The 18,772-nt window shown below is 36.8% G+C and overlaps 1 protein-coding gene across 8 annotated transcripts in view; it reads left to right on the plus strand.

Annotated features, from left to right (window-relative positions):
* The window catches only part of LOC123528941 (neuroglian-like), a 113,871-nt gene that overhangs the window by 67,489 nt on the left and 27,610 nt on the right, over window positions 1-18,772 (plus strand). For 7 of the 8 annotated variants that reach the window (XM_053521478.1, XM_053521477.1, XM_053521479.1 and 4 more), the window contains 6 exons: window positions 215-393; window positions 654-771; window positions 3,772-3,819; window positions 10,440-10,843; window positions 13,381-13,512; window positions 15,853-15,958. In XM_053521478.1, coding sequence (XP_053377453.1) covers window positions 315-393; window positions 654-771; window positions 3,772-3,819; window positions 10,440-10,843; window positions 13,381-13,512; window positions 15,853-15,958 — 887 coding nt within the window. In that variant the 5' untranslated portion in view covers window positions 215-314. The remainder of the gene's footprint in view (window positions 1-214; window positions 394-653; window positions 772-3,771; window positions 3,820-10,439; window positions 10,844-13,380; window positions 13,513-15,852; window positions 15,959-18,772) is intronic. The other variant, XM_053521483.1, reaches the window with a different exon arrangement.

Consider the following 18,772-nt stretch of genomic DNA (forward strand, 5'->3'; position numbering starts at 1 on the left):
TCTCACAAAAGCTTTTATTTGCGTGTTTCAGTAATACTCTACTACAAATGTGAGAGAGAAACAGCATGTTCACATTTAGGTTCCAGCATTTACCTGGAAAATATCACAAGGGCTTCATAGATTGACCACTGCTGGTAATGTTTGGAAGTGCCACTGTCTTTAGGTCAGTTGATTTGCAAATATTTTTTAACTGGTTTACCATTTTAAACTTCAGGTAAACAGAGAAGCAGAATCATTACAGCAGACATGTAGAGGGTGTACAGCATCTACAGTAATCCATCACTACAATAGGTAGAAGCTAGCAAGTCACCACCATGTTGCCATACAGTATTTTAACTTTCCTAGTCATATTGACTGTGCAGTGTGCACTGTCCGTGGACCAACCACCCAGAGGTAAGTATCTTTGCCATACAGTATTTTAACTACACATAATTTGCCGATTGTAAGAACAGGTCCACTACCTTAAATATCAAAATTACTTGAATTGAAACAAGTAGTTTTAACTACCAATAGAAATAAGTTTATTTATAGATAATACACTAAATCATAATATTCAACTGCCATTACTCTGTTAAACATTGCAGATTAGAGAAAATTTAACCAAAATGTTGTGCACTTACCAAAATTACCAGTTTAGTTATTGTGTTTCTCAGTTACTCGACCACCAACCATAATGCCAGAAAGACAGATGCAAGATGTGATATACTTTGATCCAGAAGGTACATCTCCACAAGAGTTCCCTTGTAAAGCATTAGGCAATGAAACCATTAAGTAAGTGACTTGCATGTAGTAGGTTCATAGAAGTGAATTGTCATGGGAAAAGGACAATCTTGGTGTCTTTTTTTTTAGCTCAAGTATTCGAAGAATAAGGAGAGCTATCCTACTCACCATGGCCTTGGCATTGGTGTGGGGGTCAGCGTTACACCTTGGTTAAGTTTTTCGTACAAGTCCACATTTTGACAAAACCTTTTGTCGTATAGCTTCGAAACTTTCAACACTTGTGTACCATCACCATGTCCAGTTTTAGACAGGAGTACATAACTCTGTCAAGGATTTTGACTGAATTATGGCCCCTTTTAACTAACAAATCTTGGTTAAGCTTTTTGTACCAGATCATATATTGTGTAAACTGTTTGACATACGGCTTTGAAACTTTTATCACTTCTTTACTATAACAGTCCCTATCTGTAGGCAGGAGTACATAACTCTGTCAAGTATTTTGGCCGAATTATGGCCCTTTTTGTCTTGAAAATTGGTTTAAGTTATTGTTACAAGTCCACGTTTTGTTAAAACTATTTAACATAATTATGGCTTTGAAATGTTGAACACTTGTTCATTGTCATGAGCTCCATCAGAAGTCAAGGGTATGTAACTATAACAAAGATATTTGGCTGAATTCTGGCCCTTTTCAGACTTGGAAATCAGTAAAAAAAAAAAATCGCACCAGTCCGTATTTGTCTAAACTGTTTGACATATGGCTTTGAAGCTTTAACCACTTCTTTACCATCATAGTCTCCATATGAAGGCAAACATACTTCATAACTAGGACAAGGATTTTAGTTTAGTTATGGCCCTTTTTTTACATAGAAATTAGTTTAGTTGCGTGTACCATTCCATATTTTGTCTATACTGATATGTGGCTTTGAAACTTTAAACGTTTGCTTTCCATCATGGTGTCTATGTGTAGACAAGAGTACATAGCTTTTCTACTCACAACTTTTTGGCTACAATTCGAAAAATAACTAGGAACCCATACATCAACTCTTCGAAAAGTCGAGCGCTCTTGTCAACAGACAGCTTTTGTTGCATAAAAGTGCCTGAATTGTAAGGCACAGTAGCTTCTGTATAAAAAATTATTTATGAAAATGATAATCAAACTGTGATTTAATACTGACAGAATGAATTAAGTCAAAGCTTTGATCCGGAACAAATGTTCTTTACAAGATGGTTCCTTTAACATGATACCTCACAAAAATTGCAGGGTGTCTGCTTACCTTAAATTTTGGTGTATTTTTTAAGTTTTAGACATTTTTAATTCAGAGATGTGTTGTTTTCATTATAAATTACAGTGACACTTCTATATCTCTGAAATTTTGTGTAAATAAATCTAATAGACTACTAGTTGTAATTATTTTTAGATGTCCGAATTTTAGTTCTGTTTCTTTTTAATATAAATATTGTGTATATCAGTGATAGCCTAGCACCCTTTTAAAGTAAATATGCTACACAATTATCCTTGTTTAATCATTATTATTAGGCCTTTGCCAATTTCTGTTGTGGTGAAGATTTTTAAAAAAGTCTGTAACATTATGTTTAAAGATTTACATAGAGTGGGTTCAAAACTATTGATCTGCAGTAAAACCATACAAAATTGAAAAGTTGTTCATTACATTTTGTTTTTCAAAAAGAAAATAAGGCTGCCAGCAAGAATTTTTTCAAATGTTTGTTTTTGTTTTTAGCTCACCTGAGCCAAAGGCTCATGGTGAGCTTTTGTGACTGCTCAATGTCCGTTGTCAGTTGTGCGTCGTCCGTCCGTCAACATTTTCTAAAAAAACTTCTTGAAAATCCCTCGGCAGAATTACATCAAACTTCACAGGAATTATCATTGGGTGGCCCCCTTTCAAAATTGTTCAAAGAATTGAATTCCATGCAGAACTCTCATGACCTAAGCCTTTGATATTTTGTATGTAGCATTGCCTTGTGGTCCTCTACAAAAATTATTTAAATTATAACCCTGGGGTGAAAAGAGGCCCTGCCTCGGGGGGTCTCAAGTTTTATATAGATATATAGGAAAAAACTTTAAAAATCTTCTTGCCTGAAACTGCAAGGCCTAGGCTTTTGATATTTGGTATGTTGCATTGCCTTGTGTTCCTCTACCAAAATTGTTCAAATTATACCCCTGGGATGAAAAGAGGCCCTGCCCTGGGGGTCCTAAATTAAACATAGACTTATAAAGGAGAAAAAAATAAAAATCTTCTTGTCTGAAAGTTCAAGGCCTAGGCCTTTGATATTTGGTATGTAGCATTGCCTAGTAGATCTCTAACAAGATTGTTCAAATTATGCCCCTGGGATGAAAAGAGGCCCTGTCCTGGGGGTCACTTGTTATAAGAGTTATATAGGAATAAAAACTTCAAAAATTATAGATCATATTTTCTAGACTGTTTGATTATAATAACCTGATGACTCCAAGCGATTAGGGGTCACTTGACTGTGACCTTGACCTACTGACCTTCTTTCTTGTTTTTTAAGATACAGCCTTGAAATTTGGATGACATGTACAGTTTTGCACACCGATCTTAAAACTGACTTTCAGTGACCATGAATGTGACCTACTGACCTACTTTCTAATATTTTAGCATCAGTTTGCCATTTTAAACATGTGGCTTATATTACTCTGGTGGGTGATTCAGGGTCATCATGACCCTCTTGTTGAAGAGACAGGAGCAAAATTCTAAATTTCTATATGCTATTGCAGTTGCTGCATGAATTTTTAATTGTGGTCTGGTATTTGAAATATACAATCAGATTCTGCTGCATCAAGTCATGTCTGTGATCCCAATTTTTTCTTTAAAAAAAAAAGAAGTTTTACACATTTAAATACTTAACAGATCAAGAGTTTCCAATCCTGTTCTATGTTCCTTCGCTGTTTTATCCTTTTCAAAAGTAACGCAGCTTACAATGCATGTTTTCAATTATTATCTTGTTACTTGTACTCAATCATGCTTGTAACTGTATCTATCAATAATTGTATTATGACACTTTCTTTTACAGATTTGAGTGGACCAAAAATGGCAAACTGCTGAAAATAGATAATTCCAAGTACTCAATTTATTTTAACTTGAGTGTCAAATTAAACTCAGCTCTAGCTAGTCTTGGTGCTAGAACTCTGTAGGCATTTCATTAACCAGGCTTAGGTACTACTGGTTCTGTCTGATTCACATTTTTATGGTTTTATTTAATCCTTACCCTGCTAAATTTCTATTATGAACTTTTCTAACTTTCAATTTGGACAGTACCATTAACTGTTAAAAGGGGTGCATACCTAAAAGATACTGACTGAATGACGAACAGTGCAGATCTTTATCAGACTACACATGTGCAGGCTGATCATGATCTACACTGGTCACAAAGGCAGAATCAATTGTGTCCAGCATGATAAGGGTTAATTTTTATTTTACTCATTTTTACTCCAGTTGTATTTAGTGCTAGCTAATTTTTTAAGGATTTTTTTAACCAGCTTTTCCAAAACATTGGTTTGGTTGCTGTCATTAAAAATGGTAGTATTTTATGAGAATATCTTTGACACTTCTAGAATTGCTGGACAAAGATTAGACCATATGGAGATGACATTTTAAAAAACATATATGGTGTATATCCTATGAAGTATATAGTAAAATATTGTCAGTTAAACATTATATTGAGTATATAGCTATTGTTTCAGACAGCTTGCACAAAATTGTAGCAAAGATTTTAAATCTTGTGAATCAGACAATAGTTTCAAGACTGTTTGATCTTTGATTTTGGCACTGTCAGATTAAAAACACACACAGAGGAAATGTCTATAGTCAGGCCTGGTAGTTTTCATTAAAATCTAAACTTTATTACTAAGACTGTTTTTCCCAGATAAAGATATCTATTAAATCTGGTTGGACACAGAATTGCCCCCCCTTTGAAGAAGGAGGGGTATATTGTTTTGCAGATGTCGGTCGGTCGGTCTGTCGGTATGTAGACCAATTGGTTTCCGGATGATAACTCAAGAACGCTTGAGCCTAGGATCATGAAAGTTGATAGGGAGGTTGATCATGACTAACCGATGACCCCTATTGATTTTTAGGCCATAAGGTCAAAGGTCAAGGTCACAGTGACCTGGAACAGTTAAAACGGTTTCCGGTTGATAACTCAAGAACGCTTGTATCTAGGATCATGAAACTTGATAGGAAGGTTGGTGATGACCAGCAGATGACCTTTATCTATTTTAAGGTTAGTAGGTCAAAGGTCAAGTTCACAGTGACCTGGAACAGTTTAACGGTTTCCGGTTGTTAACTCAAGAACACTTGCACCTAGGATCATGAAACTTGATAGGAAGGTTGGTCATGACCAGCAGATGACCTTTATCTATTAAGGTTAGTAGGTCAAAGGTCAAATTCACAGCGACCCGGAACAGTTAAAGGATTTCCAGATGATAACTCAAAAATGCTTGGGTCTAGGATCATGAAAGTTGATAGGGAGGTTTGGTCATAACTAGCAGATGACCCCTACTGATTCTGAGGTCAGTAGGTCAAAGGTCAAGGTCAAAGTGACCAAGAACATTTATACCGTTTCCGAACAATAACTTGAGAATGCTTGGGCCTAGGATCACGAAACTTGATTGGGAGGACCAGCAGATGACCCCTATTGATTTTGATGTCAAAGGTCAATATCAAAGTGACCCAGAACAGTTAAACCGTTTCAGGACAATAACTTGAGAATGCTTGGGCTTAGGCCTAGGATCACGAAACTTGATAGGGAGGACCAGCAGATGACCCCTATTGATTTTGCCATCAAAGGTCAAGGTCAAAGTGACCCAGAACAGTTAAACCGTTTCAGGACAATAACTTGAGAATGCTTGGGCTTAAGATCAAGAAACTTAATAGGGAGATTGATCATGACCAGCAGATGACCTCTGTTGATTTTAAGGTCAGTAGGTCAAAGGTCAAGGTCACATTGACCCAGAATAGTAGAACTTTTGTGTACAGTGACCAAATACTTTCTGTTCCTTGTGCAATTACTGAATGCATTAAGGGGGGCATTTCATGTTCTACAAGCTCTTGTTTTATCTAAAATGTTTTTTTCTTAACTTACTTCAATCAGTCTTCAGACAGATTCCTGGAAATATGCAATACTAAAATCTTAATAGATGAGCTAGTAACATTTGCTTGGCTTGAGCCTGAAATCCCTGAACTGAGCGTTGACCCTGTCCATTACACAGGTGCTCACAAGTCTTTAAAAAACTTGTCGAAGTACTTTTGATGGGTTTAATTGCTTCACTGATAAGGCACATGTTTTTGTTTTGCAACAAATAGCATTAAATTTTTTGAAATACCCAATCCATTTAGCACACTAAAGTTCAAACAGTTATGAAATCAGTAGTACCTGTGCCGTCATTTTCGACTAACATTGATCATAGATTTCCCTCCAGATCATCAGTTTTGTCTAACAACATCTCTTACAGCATAATTCTGTTTCTTTCAGTGTTTGAACTAATTGCTAGACTGTAGACTAGAGTTTTGTGGGTTTTGGACTGACAAGAGCACAAGACACAAGTACTAAGTCTTGTGCTCGTGTGAAGTATTATGATCAACCTGATCCGTCGTCCAGCGTCAAAAACGTTTTGTGTCAGATGATATCGCCATCCTAACCACTTGGTTATTTTCCACCAAGCATGTGAGCCGTGCCATGGGAAAACCAACATAGTGGCTTTGCGACCAGCATGGTTTCAGACCAGCCTGCGCAGTCTGGTTAATACTCCATGGCCTGTTTTGCTAATATATTCTCTAATATCAATGACAATTGAAGTGAACAAGAATGGATCCTGACCAGACTGCGTGGATGCGCAGGCTGGTCTGGTTCCATGCTGGTCACAAAGCCACTATGTTGGTTTTCCCATGGCACTGCTCATATAAAGTTCCTTTTGTATCTTCCTTTTAGATTTATATTTAGCTTTGGTTGTCATAGCAATTAAAAAGAAAAACTTTAAAAATCATAATGTCAGAAAACCACCAGTCTGATGTTAAAATAATTTCCTGACCATTTGGTGACACATAACAGCTTGTTCAAATTATTCTGATTCTTTATATCATGTCTTCGAAATTGCTGGTCAGAAAATAAATCACAAAAACTGTATTTAAGTTGTTCAAGTCGTCCTCAAAAATCATGCGCCATACCCAACTGCAATTCTTGGATGACTCTCTACCAAGATTGTTTGAGTGGAGGAAACTAAGGTGAGCTGTCTAGGGCTGTCATAGCCATCCTGTTTGTTAATCCATCTTGGAAAAAAAAGACATTTTGCACATTCGGCAGTTTTCTTATTTTGCCACCCACGTTTTAACCTGAAAATGCATTTTGCTTATATCTCTGCTTCATATTAGTTCACAAATAAGCAAACTACACAAAAGAACTGCATGTACAAAGGTTTTGACACACAAGAGTGTTTAAGACTTGATAGAATGCAAGCAGATGTCTATCCCTTGCAATAGACTGCAAGTTTGTGATAGCTTAAAATGTGCAACTGACTTAAGCTGGGAAACATTCAAGCAGATGCTGGTTCCTAGGTCAGACCAGTATTAAAACTACAGCCTCTGATTGGTTGATTTAGAGCTTAGTCCGCCCGCTTAGCTCAATTGAGAGTGTGCAGATCTATGGATTGCAGGGTTGTGAGTTCGATCCCTGGGCGGTCTTTTTGTTCTCTATGACGATTTGATTAAAGACATTTTGTCTGAAATCATTTGTTCTCCACCTCTGATTAATGTGGGGAAGTTGGCAGTTACTTGTGGAGAACAGAATCCAGGAACACTGGTTAGGTTAACTGCCCACTGTTACATAACTGAAATACCTTTGAAAAACGGCATTAAACCCAAAACAAATAAAGTAAAATCAGAGCTTAGTTTTTGTATTGACAAATATAATTGTTAATTTTCTTAATTGAGACTAGTCTCTAAACTCAATTAATTAACTTTAAACATGGAGTTTTAAGAATATAAATTTGAGTATTCTATAGATATTTGGAATGAAAAATAAAAAAGCAAGTTCACTACAGCAATGTTGCTCCAGTCCATAAAGGAAAGAAGAAAATTGATTTAAGTTTTCTTGTAGAACAGAACAGAACTTTATTAACTCAAGTTACATAATTTTTTATGCAACATGTATGAATTATTAGGTATCCAATCGACAAATAGGTAAATTTCAATACCTGGTGACCCCATGTTTTTTTTGGTATCGTTTTGGTATCATTGGAGGTGTGTCTGCTGAACAAGAATTAGTAAATAAGATGACCATAAATAATATGCAAGAATCATTTCAGTCATGTTTTTGACTGCAAAAAGATAAATCTTGCACTGTAATAACTGGATTTCTGTTGAAAGTATAAAGTAAAAAACAAAATTCTATAACATATTTTTGTCATGTAATTTATGTTTTGTTTTTCAGTAGACAATACATGTTCAAATGATACCAAAATTATATGAGCTTACCAGGCATCAATATTTGATATATTTTAATAGAACTTGCTTATTTGTGGGTCGGATACCTTAATGTGATATTTTGTCTTTCAGTTCATTCTGATTTTATAGCAAAATTAAAATGAGCCATGCCATGAGAAAACCAACATAGTGGGTTTGCGACCAACATGGATCAAGACCAGCCTGCGCATCCGCACAGTCTGGTCAGGATCCATGCTGTTCGCTAACAGTTTCACCAATTCCAATAGGCTTTAAAAGCAAACAGCATGGAGCCTGACCAGACTGCGCGGATGCGCAGGCTGGTCTGGATCCATGCTGGTCGCAAACCCACTATGTTGGTTTTCTCATGGCATGGCTCATATATAAGTTAGTTAAAATCCTGTATAGTAATGTATTGATGCATTTTATGTTCTTATCTCTGTTTAAAAGACAAAAAAAAAAGGAAATTCTGTTTAAAAAAATCCCTATTGCAGATGGTGTGTCTCTTTTTTAAAACTTACTAACAAATTACTTCACTCACAAACCCAAGCTTGTTACTACCAGTTACTGTTTGCTGTTATACTGTTCATAATGTGTTAAAAGTAAAACATGAATCTGCATGTATTGATACTAAGTTGAATCAGTCCTATATCACAGTTGTATATTTTTTTATAGTTTAATACAGATTTAGTACAAAGGTAAAGGTATCCGTGGTTCCTAACTCAGTTTCTAGGACGTTCTTTGCTATGTTCTATTTTACATAATACTATAGTTTAGATTTTACAGAAATAGATCTAGTTACTGATTAGTTTCTTGGTAATGGTGAATTACAGCAATTTTTGTCATTTTCAGTCTTTGTGCCCAGTTAATATCACCATACTGACAACTGTTGATCAGAAATTGTGTCTATAAATATCACACATCGCTCTTTTCCTGGCCAGCATAATATGAAGCATCCATCTTCTCTATCATCATACTTTTTAACCCTGACCCTGCTAAATTTCTATAATGAACTTGTCCATCTTCCAATTTGGACAATACCATTAACTGTTGAAAGAGGTGTTTACCAAAAAAGATACTGACTGAATAGCGAAATGTGCAGATCTTGATCAGATCAGACTGCACGGATGTGCAGGCTGATCATGATCTACACTAGTCGCAAAGGCAGAATCAATCGTGCCCAGCATGGTAAGGGTTAAAGAAAGTTTCTGTGAAACAGTCAGTAGATCATTGCATTGTATCAAAAATTTTACTCATATTTTCATAGTATATTGCTTGCTTTTATGTATTTCTTACATCAGTATGTTATATCAGCTGTGTAAAAGATGTTGTGCTCTTTAAGATGGAAATTCAAAAAGGTTGCTCTCACAAAGTGGAGAAACAAAATGTTACTTTCCCAAACTAGAGGGACAAATCACTAACTGCTCTCCCCTAATGGAGAAGCAACAACATATTGTTGCTTTTCCAAACTGGAAAAATAAACTGTTGCTCACCACAAATGGCGGAATAGATTCTCTAAAAAAATGGCGATACAAGTAGAATAGATTATCTCCAAAAATGAAGAGATATACAGAGTTATTTTTCTTCGCATATTTGGTGCAAAAATCATGTAGGAAGACATAGATATAGATTAGATTTTGATATTTTTTATTATTAACTTTTTAAAATTTCTACCTTTATGTGCAAGTCCATATATCACATTTACTTTTCTGAGAACAAACTGGCTTTTGACATGAAATTACATTAAAAAACATTAAATTGATAATTATGTCAGCTTAGTTGCTAGTCTCTAAGATCTTCCTGAGTTCAAACAATCAGAGGATGAATGTCTTCTTTTGCAGAATGTAAATACATGTAAAGAAACTACTTATGACTCCCACCTGACAGTGGTGTGGGAGACATATTGATTTATTCCTGTCTGTATGTCTGTCACAAATCTTGTCCGCACTCTAAGTCGAACAGTTCTCATCCGATCTTCACCAAACTTCAACAAAATGTGTTTGACCATAAGTCCTAGGCCAAGTTCGATAACTAGCCAAATCGACCCAGGCACTTTGGAATTATGGCCCTTAAAACATTGCTTTTTCTGCAATCAAAGCACTGAAAGTCTGATTGGGAATTGCAGTTGTGGGAGACATGCAATTTTCTCAAAAGCAGCTCTAGCTTTCTTATTCAGATTTCAGAACATCTGCTGGTAGCTGGATTGCCTTTGTGACTAAAGATATTCTTCTCTTTTGTTTCCAGTTTTGAATGGACCAAAAATGGCAAAGTGATTGATTTAGATGATCCCAAGTACATATCCAATACCACAAAAAAACCAAAGATCGTTCATAAGGATAGACTGACAGGGACTATAGTTATTTCTGAGTTACGTGAAGATGATGAAGGTATATATCAGTGCATTGCAAGGAACGCATACGGTGTTTCAAAATCTAAAAAGTTCCATCTTTTGAAAGCAACTAAGCGACCTTTTAGTGATCCGACAAAGAGGACAAGATATTCTAAAAGGCCAGCAGACTTTTTAATGATCAGATGTAATCCACCGCAGAACACCCCACCAGGTATTATACGCTGGGTGCAGTACTCCGATAACGGTAACGGAAAGAATTACATCGATTTTGGTGACAGAATTTCACAGGATAATGAAGGCAAGTACTGATATACATTGTCATAGTAAAATATTTTGAATATCTTAATCAGAAAAAAAAAAATAAGAATCTTTTACTGGGAGTAAATGTAACTACAGTGTAACTTCCGAAAACCGAACGACCTTCGGACCAGCCTAAAATTTTGGTATTTAGAAGTTTCCGGAATTCAGAAGTTTGGAAATTTGCAGGCAAAGCGGATGAGGTGCACTAGAGTTAGCTTTTCTTACACATAGATGAAAGAGATTAATATTATCCTTTATGATAATTGTACAAGTTCGTATTAAGTAATTAGTTAATATATTAATGAATTAATTACAAACATTAAGGATAATCAAGTATGTATAAAAAATACATAAGAAATATAAAAACATCTCTTTAGTAATAGAATTTATTAAAATATTAATTGAAGTCCGAGTTTGTCCATATTAAACGCATTATTTAACGCATAGTTTACTCGATGTTACTGAATCAATTAAAACATTGATCTTTCTTTCATTCAAACATGAAGAAGGTTTTTCACACTTAAGATATTTAAATCATCATGTTTTCATAAATTAAAAACAAATTAATCGCCAATTATTTCTTTACTTTTGCATCAAATGATCACATTTATTATTATGAATGTCAAAATAAACATGCGCCACTAATAGATACACAAAAGAACATGTTGACAACTTGCCATGGATGTTTTTGGATTAACAGGTGACACTTTTAATCCAGCAAATATTTTGTTGTTCCGTTTTCGGAAGTCAATTAAAGTGTTGAAATATAAAGGGTCCTTCAAAAATCGTCCGGTTTTCGGAATTCAGAAGTTCCGGTTTTCAGAATATAAAAATATATAGAAATAAGAACAAGAAAAAACGGGACTTCAAGTTTGTGCGGTTTTCAAAGGTTTCCAGTTTTCAGAAGGTCCGGTTTTCGGAAGTTCCACTGTATTCTTTTTTGTGCATATTGTATTTGTCCAAAAACAGTAGAGATTTAACTCAATTTGAGATATCCAACAATGCTTTTTACATGTTCACTGAGTCTAACATATTGTTTATATCGCAAGACATGTTTGCATGTGTTTGAGTGCAGAATAGTATGTTTTTATAGAAATAGGAACAAAATGTTACCTTCGACATTTTGTGGTAGTTTGTCTAACTTAACTCAGCAGATACATACTTTTAGCTCACCTGAACCTTAGGTTCATGGTTTTTAGCTCACCTGAACCTTAGGTTCATGATGAGCTATTAGTAGGGGGTTGATTAGGGGCCACTAGAATTAAAAATAGAAGTACCTTTAAACGACTTCTTTTTATGAACCGCTTGATGGATCTTCATCGAACTTGGTCTGTAGCATCATTATATAGTCCTCTCCCAAGTTTGTTTAAATGGGGATACTTGGCCACTTTTAGGGGCCGCTAAAGCTAAAAATAAAAATACCTTTAAACAACTTATCTCCTGAACCGCTTGATGGATCTTCATCAAACTTGGTCTGTAGCATCATTATATAATCCACAAACATTCAGACGATGTGCAGAACACATGTTTTAGATGGCTCACTTCAAGGTCAAGGTCACACTTAGGGGTCGAAGGTCATCGCTCTGTAATTCTTGAACCCCTTGAAGGATTTCAAAGAAACTTGACACAACTGTTCACCACATTGAGACGATGTGCAGAACGCATGTTCTGGATGGCTAGCTACAAGGTCAAGTTCACACTTAGGGGGTCAAAGGTCATACCTTAGGGCGTATATTGCTCCTCATTACGTGCTCTTGTTTTATTTTAATTTGATTTTTCTTCCCGTATAGAATTGCTTGGTATTGGGTTTGCCTTGTATGGTTAAATTTGGGAATCACATGTCATGAAAATGACTTTTTCGATTGCATCTTTTCTGGAGCTTTTGTTATCTTGAACTAAAAATTGTTTTAAAGAATTTTGCCCTTACACCCAGTTGTCGAGAGTACAGATACCCCCAGATTTGTTGCCTGGTCCATCTCTTGATTTCTCAGCAATGGCCGATCCACATATCCTCCTGGGTTTGTTACTAGACTCTTCTCTGGATTTTTCGACTGGTGACAACTGCAACTCTTCTTTCATCTCTGACCTTCCCGGGTGCCTTGAAAAAAATTTTGAAATTGATTGAGTCAATTACCACACCTTTTACAGTATGCCGTTAATTGTTCACACCTCTCACAATTAACAAGTGATTTCAGAAGTCGGAATTAACGGTGTGAAAAAATGCAAGTTTTAGTTGGGGCAAAAATAGTAGCTCAAGATAATGAACTAGTTATTCAAAATATAGAACTCCAGATAAACAACAAATTTTATATAGAAAAAAGAAAGGAATAGAATCAAGATAGTAAATCTGACAATCTATAGCCCAAAGCATCTTACCCTGCCCATAGTAGACATGAAAACAGTATATCTAAAAGTAGACAAATGAAATATACCAGATGAAAACAATTTCAAACAGTTCCAACAGAAGATTTACAGAAATGTATGAACAGAAGTAACAATATAAATCTGTAATAATTAATTGTATTTTTATTTCAGGGAATCTGTATTTCGCAAATGTACAAGAAGGTGATGAGAATGAGGGGGAGGATTACACGTGTGAAGTACAGATAAGGGCACTCAATATGTACATAGAGGGCGCTTTCTCAACCATAGAAGTTGATGACAGCGGTGAGTAGTCAGTTTGTCATACCTTACAATTGCAATGTATGAAATATGTCTTCACATTGTGGATGCATTGGGCCAGGGGCTAAGAAGCTTTCCAATGGAGCTTAAGGCCCTGGGTTTGATTCCTGGCTACTCCCATTGCGCTGTGTCCTTGGGCAAGGCATTTTATCATGATTGCTTCAGTCGACCCAGCTGTAAATGGGTACCAGCCAATTGCTGGGGGTAAGGTATAACTGTTCTTGAAATAGGGTTACTCATAAGCTCTACAGAGCTTATGTTCTGATTGTTTCACAAAGCACTGTAAATAAAATTACCTTCACAAGCATTTACAAACCTCCAAATGAGTTTTGCACATGTTTTTGTGCCCCCCACCCCCCTTGAGTGGTGGGGTCATATAGATTTGCTTTTGTCCGTCCGTCCTTCCGAGATTGTTGTGTCGCGCCTAGCTCCAAAAGTATTTGACGTAGAGTCACAGAACTTTACAGGAATGTTGGTCAGCATATGTAGTTGTGCACCTGGGGTTTTGCGTCTGGATTCATTCAGTCTTGTAGGAGTTATGGCCCCTGACTTTGTAAAAATTGGTCATTTTAGTGTTGTTTCGCGCCTAGCTCCAAAAGTATTTGACGAAGAGTCACAAAACTTTACAGGAATGTTGGTCAGCATGTGTAGTTGTGCACCTGGGGTTTCGCGTCCGGATTCATTCAGTTGTGTAGGAGTTATGGCCCCTGACTTAGTAAAAAATTGGTCATTTTAATGTTGTATCGCGCGTAGCTCCAGAAGTATTTGACCTAGTCACCAAAGCTTACAGGAATGTTGGTCAGCATGTGCAGTTGTGCACCTGGGATTTCGCGTCCGGACTCATTCAGTCGTGTAGGAGTTATGGCCCCTGACTTAATTTGTTTTTTTAAGTTTTTTTGTTACACAAGACCAGACTTCTTGTCCAGACTTACTCAAAAAAAAAAAGTTTGTGAAACATATAAGTTACTTGACCTAGAATCATAAAACATTAGAGGATTGTTTTATAGCCTGTGAAGTGTTCTCTTTAGCATTTTACTCAGCTAGGCCAGAGTTATGGCTAACTGAGTGAAAAATACACATAAGGTTCTTAAAAGTTTGTTTTGCAAACATCTTAAAAATTATTTAACCTGAGTCATAAAACCATGTTACAGTGGCAGGAGTGGGGGCACCTGTGTCCTATGGACACACATCTAGTTTTTAATCACATTGTCCCATCTGACTGTCTGTCCTACCCAAAACATTTGTATTGTGTAGATTGGAATTGTATATGTATAATCACACTTAATGAATTCTAATCAACCAATTGTAAGGAACAACTAAATGTAAAATAGGTTGAATTATAATGGGTTGACTCCACCTGACTACATTGTAAAAATATATTCACTTAATATTTCTTTTCTCAAAACCTGTGTGTTATTTTTCCTATCGAGTTAATGTGTCAGTCACACTACACCATATGGACGCCCAACGTATAGAAAAATTGCAGCAGAAAGTTATCCGGTGAAGAAAGGCATCCCCCGCTGCTGCTCGGTGCTCTCGGGATCGGTGTATGGGACGCATGAAATGCACAATGACCGCAAGATCAACGCTCATATACAGGACGAACAATGTTCAGTCAACGAACATCACAGTACTAGTAATGGATTTGTACCGCGTAAAACGTAAACACAACACATGAGAAACCGACACAATGTTCTTTAAAGTTTGACGAATGTATTATCAGTTATTGTCTGTTGAACGTACGTTACATCCATTGCTTGTCCGGTAGTAGTTCAGCTGTGAATCAGGTCCACCGGACAAGAACAAATGCGAACCAGACAAGTACAGAATAAGGAATGCACAAGTAACGAACAAAACGCATACCAGCGCATTGCTACCATACATTTAACGGACAACTTTGTACGGTGGTGTATGTTCAGAATTAACATGCTCAAAACCTTTCACCAGATGGAACAAACATCGCCGGACAAATAGCACAGGCGCCGCATGAGAAATGGAAAAGGAACGCATACGAACGACCACAAACGGATTGAAAATTTTGTTATACGTTGGACGTCGGTTAATGCTATACGGTGTAGTGTGACAGACCCATAAGCAGGCAGACTTACACAAATATGTTAATTACAGGTTGACATAAGCATATAATGTATACTGTAATCTTAAATGAGTAAACACCTGTCTGCCATGGCAGATATTATCTTTTTCATTACGTAAATAACCTATACATAGCATCAACCTCTTTACAAGAAACAAGAGTTTTATCTTCCCAGTGGAGTTCACTATGGCGAGGTTGCACTGTATCTTATATTGTATTGATAATTACAGGACCAGTCGAAGCACAGTTTCCTGTCGAGCTTAAATACTTTTCTGAGCCTGAAGTTACTGGACTAAAGGGAAAAACTGTAACATTCCAGTGTATTTTTGCTGGCAAGTATGTACCTTTCAACTTTTTCCGACTTCTGCCTTAGGTGGAAAGTAATTTTGTTATCTCTATGGATTTGCTTTGAACTTACAGTAAAATCTGTTATCAAGCATAATGACAGTACTGGTATAAGTTTTGTTTTAGTATTTTATGAATTACACAGGTGTAATTATCCCCCTGCCTAAGGCGGAGAGATATAGTTTAAGCATTGTCCTTCCGTCCAAAACCATATCTATGGCATGGTGTGGAGTATTTAAATAGAACATGATAGAAATGTTAACTGCTGTAGGGAAATGTAACCCTGCAAGTTTCGGTCAGATTGCATGAGTAAGGCAAGATTTATGGTCCTTTGTATATTACATATATATATAGTATTTTATTCCATTTTCTGTCCATCCGTAGTCGTATCTCACAGGATGGTTGGAAGGATTACAATAAAACGTGGTGAAAATGTTAACTGCTAAGTCTGCTGTAGGGCAATGTGACCCTGCAAGTGTCATCCAGCTTGATTTAGGAAGACAAGATTTTTAGCCCTTTGCAATAAAAACAATCTTTTGTCCGCCCAGTCTCATATCCCAGAAGTGGTTTGTAGGATTTCAATAAAACATGGCAGAAAGTTTAACAGTGTGGCCCTGCATTTCCATTCAGTGATATTGCTTCACATGTTATGGCCGTTAGTACTTATATAATGTTTACTATATAGACCATTTCTTTGCAAATTAAATGTTATTTTAAGGTCCATTTTTGCTATGGGACAGCATGACCAAGCTTAGTACATGTAAAGCTTTCTTGAATACTAATGTACAATACTGCTTTCTATTCACTTGGGTCAAGGTCAAAGTTGCTGTTATTAGAAATAGAAAATTGTTTCTGATCGATACTTCAGTATGGAATAGAGTATTACGTCCAAACTTGGAATTTAGGAAGCTTGCATGGAGCCCATGGTTTTAGATGTATTTTGGGTTGCTTAGGTCAAGGTCAACATCATCGTTGCTAAAAACAGAAAGGTTTTCTCATGATAACATCGGTTTGGAATGATGTTAGCAGACCAAACCTAGCAAATATAGGTTGCTTTCATAGAGACATTTTTTTTTCATTTCAGGTAACTAAGGTAAAGGTCATTGTTACTAAATATAGAAAACTGGTTTTTAGCTCACCTGAGCACAAAGTGCTCAGGGTGAGGTATTGTGATCGCTCACCGTCCGGCGTCCGTCCGTCCGTCCGTCCGTCCGTCCGTCCGTCGTCCGTCCACACTTTCCTTTAAACAACATCTCTTCCTAAACCAACAGGCCAATTTTGATGAAACTTCACAGGGATGTTCCTTGGATGGTCTTCTTTAAAAATTGTTCAAAGAATTGAATTCCATACAGAATTCTGGTTGCCATGGCAACCAAAAGGAAAAACTTTGAAAATGTTCTTGTCCAAAACCGCAAGGCGTAGAGCCTCTATATTTGGCATGTAACATCATCTAATGGTTCTCTATGAAGTTTGTTCAAATTATGCCCCTGAGGTGAAAAGAGGCCCCACCCCGGGGGTCCCAAATTTTACATAGACATATAGGAAAAAAAATTTAAAAATCTTCTTGTCTGAAACCACAAGACCTAGGCCTTTGATATTTGGTATGTAGCATTGCCTTGTGGTCCTCTACCAAGAGTGTTCAAATTATGTCCCTGGGGTGAAAAGAGGCCCTGCCCCGGGGGTCCCAAGTTTTACATAGTCTTATATAGGAAGAAATTTTAAAAATCTTCTTGTGTGAAACTGCACGGCCTAGGCTTTTGATATTTGGTATGTTGCGTTGCCTAGTGGTCCTCTACCAAGATTATTCAAATTATGCCCCTGAGTTGAAAAGAGGCCCCACCCAGGGTGTCCCAAGTTTTACATAGACTTATATAGGAAAAAACTTTAAAAATCTTCTTGTCTGAAATCACAAGACCTAGGCCTTTGATATTTGGTACGTAGCATTGCCTTGTGGTCCTCTACCAAGATTGTTCAAATTATGCCCCTGGGGTGAAAAGAGGCCCTGCCCTAGGGGTCTCAAGTTTTACATAGACTTATATAGGAATTAAAAAAAAAATTATTTGTTTTTGCAATTATATTTAGTTTTATTAGCTCACCTGAGCACAAAGTGCTCAGGGTGAGGTATTGTGATCGCTCACCGTCCGGCGTCCGTCCGTCCGTCCGTCCGTTGTACGTCCGTCCACACTTTCCTTTAAACAACATCTCCTCCTAAACCAACAGGCCAATTTTGATGAAACTTCACAGGGATGTTCCTTGGATGGCCCCCTTTCAAAATTGTTCAAAGAATTGAATTCCATGCAGAACACTGGTTGCCATGGCAACCGAAAGGAAAAACTTTAAAAATCTTCTTCTCAAAAACCAGAAGCCCTAGAGCTTAGATATTTGGTGTGAAGCATTGCCTAGTGGACCTCTACCAAGTTTGTTCAAATCATGACCCCGGGGTCAAAATTGACCCCGCCCCAGGGGTCACTTGATTTTACATAAGAAAATCTTAAAAAATCTTCTTCTCAAAAACCAGAAGCCTTAGAGCTTAGATATTTGACATGTAGCATTGCCTAGTGGACCTCTACTAAAATTGTTCAAATCATGACCCCGGGGTCAAAATTGACCCCGCCCCAGGGGTCACTTGATTTTACATAGGAAAATCTTCAAAAAATTTCTAAAAATAAACCAGAAGGCCTAGAGCTTAGATATTTCACATGTAGCATTGCCTAGTGGACCTCTACAAAATTTGTTCAAATCATGGCCCCCGGGGTCAAAATTGACCCCGCCCCAGGGGTCACTTGATTTTACATAGGAAAATAT

Source organism: Mercenaria mercenaria, chromosome 13, assembly GCF_021730395.1.
Source record: "Mercenaria mercenaria strain notata chromosome 13, MADL_Memer_1, whole genome shotgun sequence".
Lineage (NCBI taxonomy): Eukaryota > Metazoa > Mollusca > Bivalvia > Venerida > Veneridae > Mercenaria > Mercenaria mercenaria.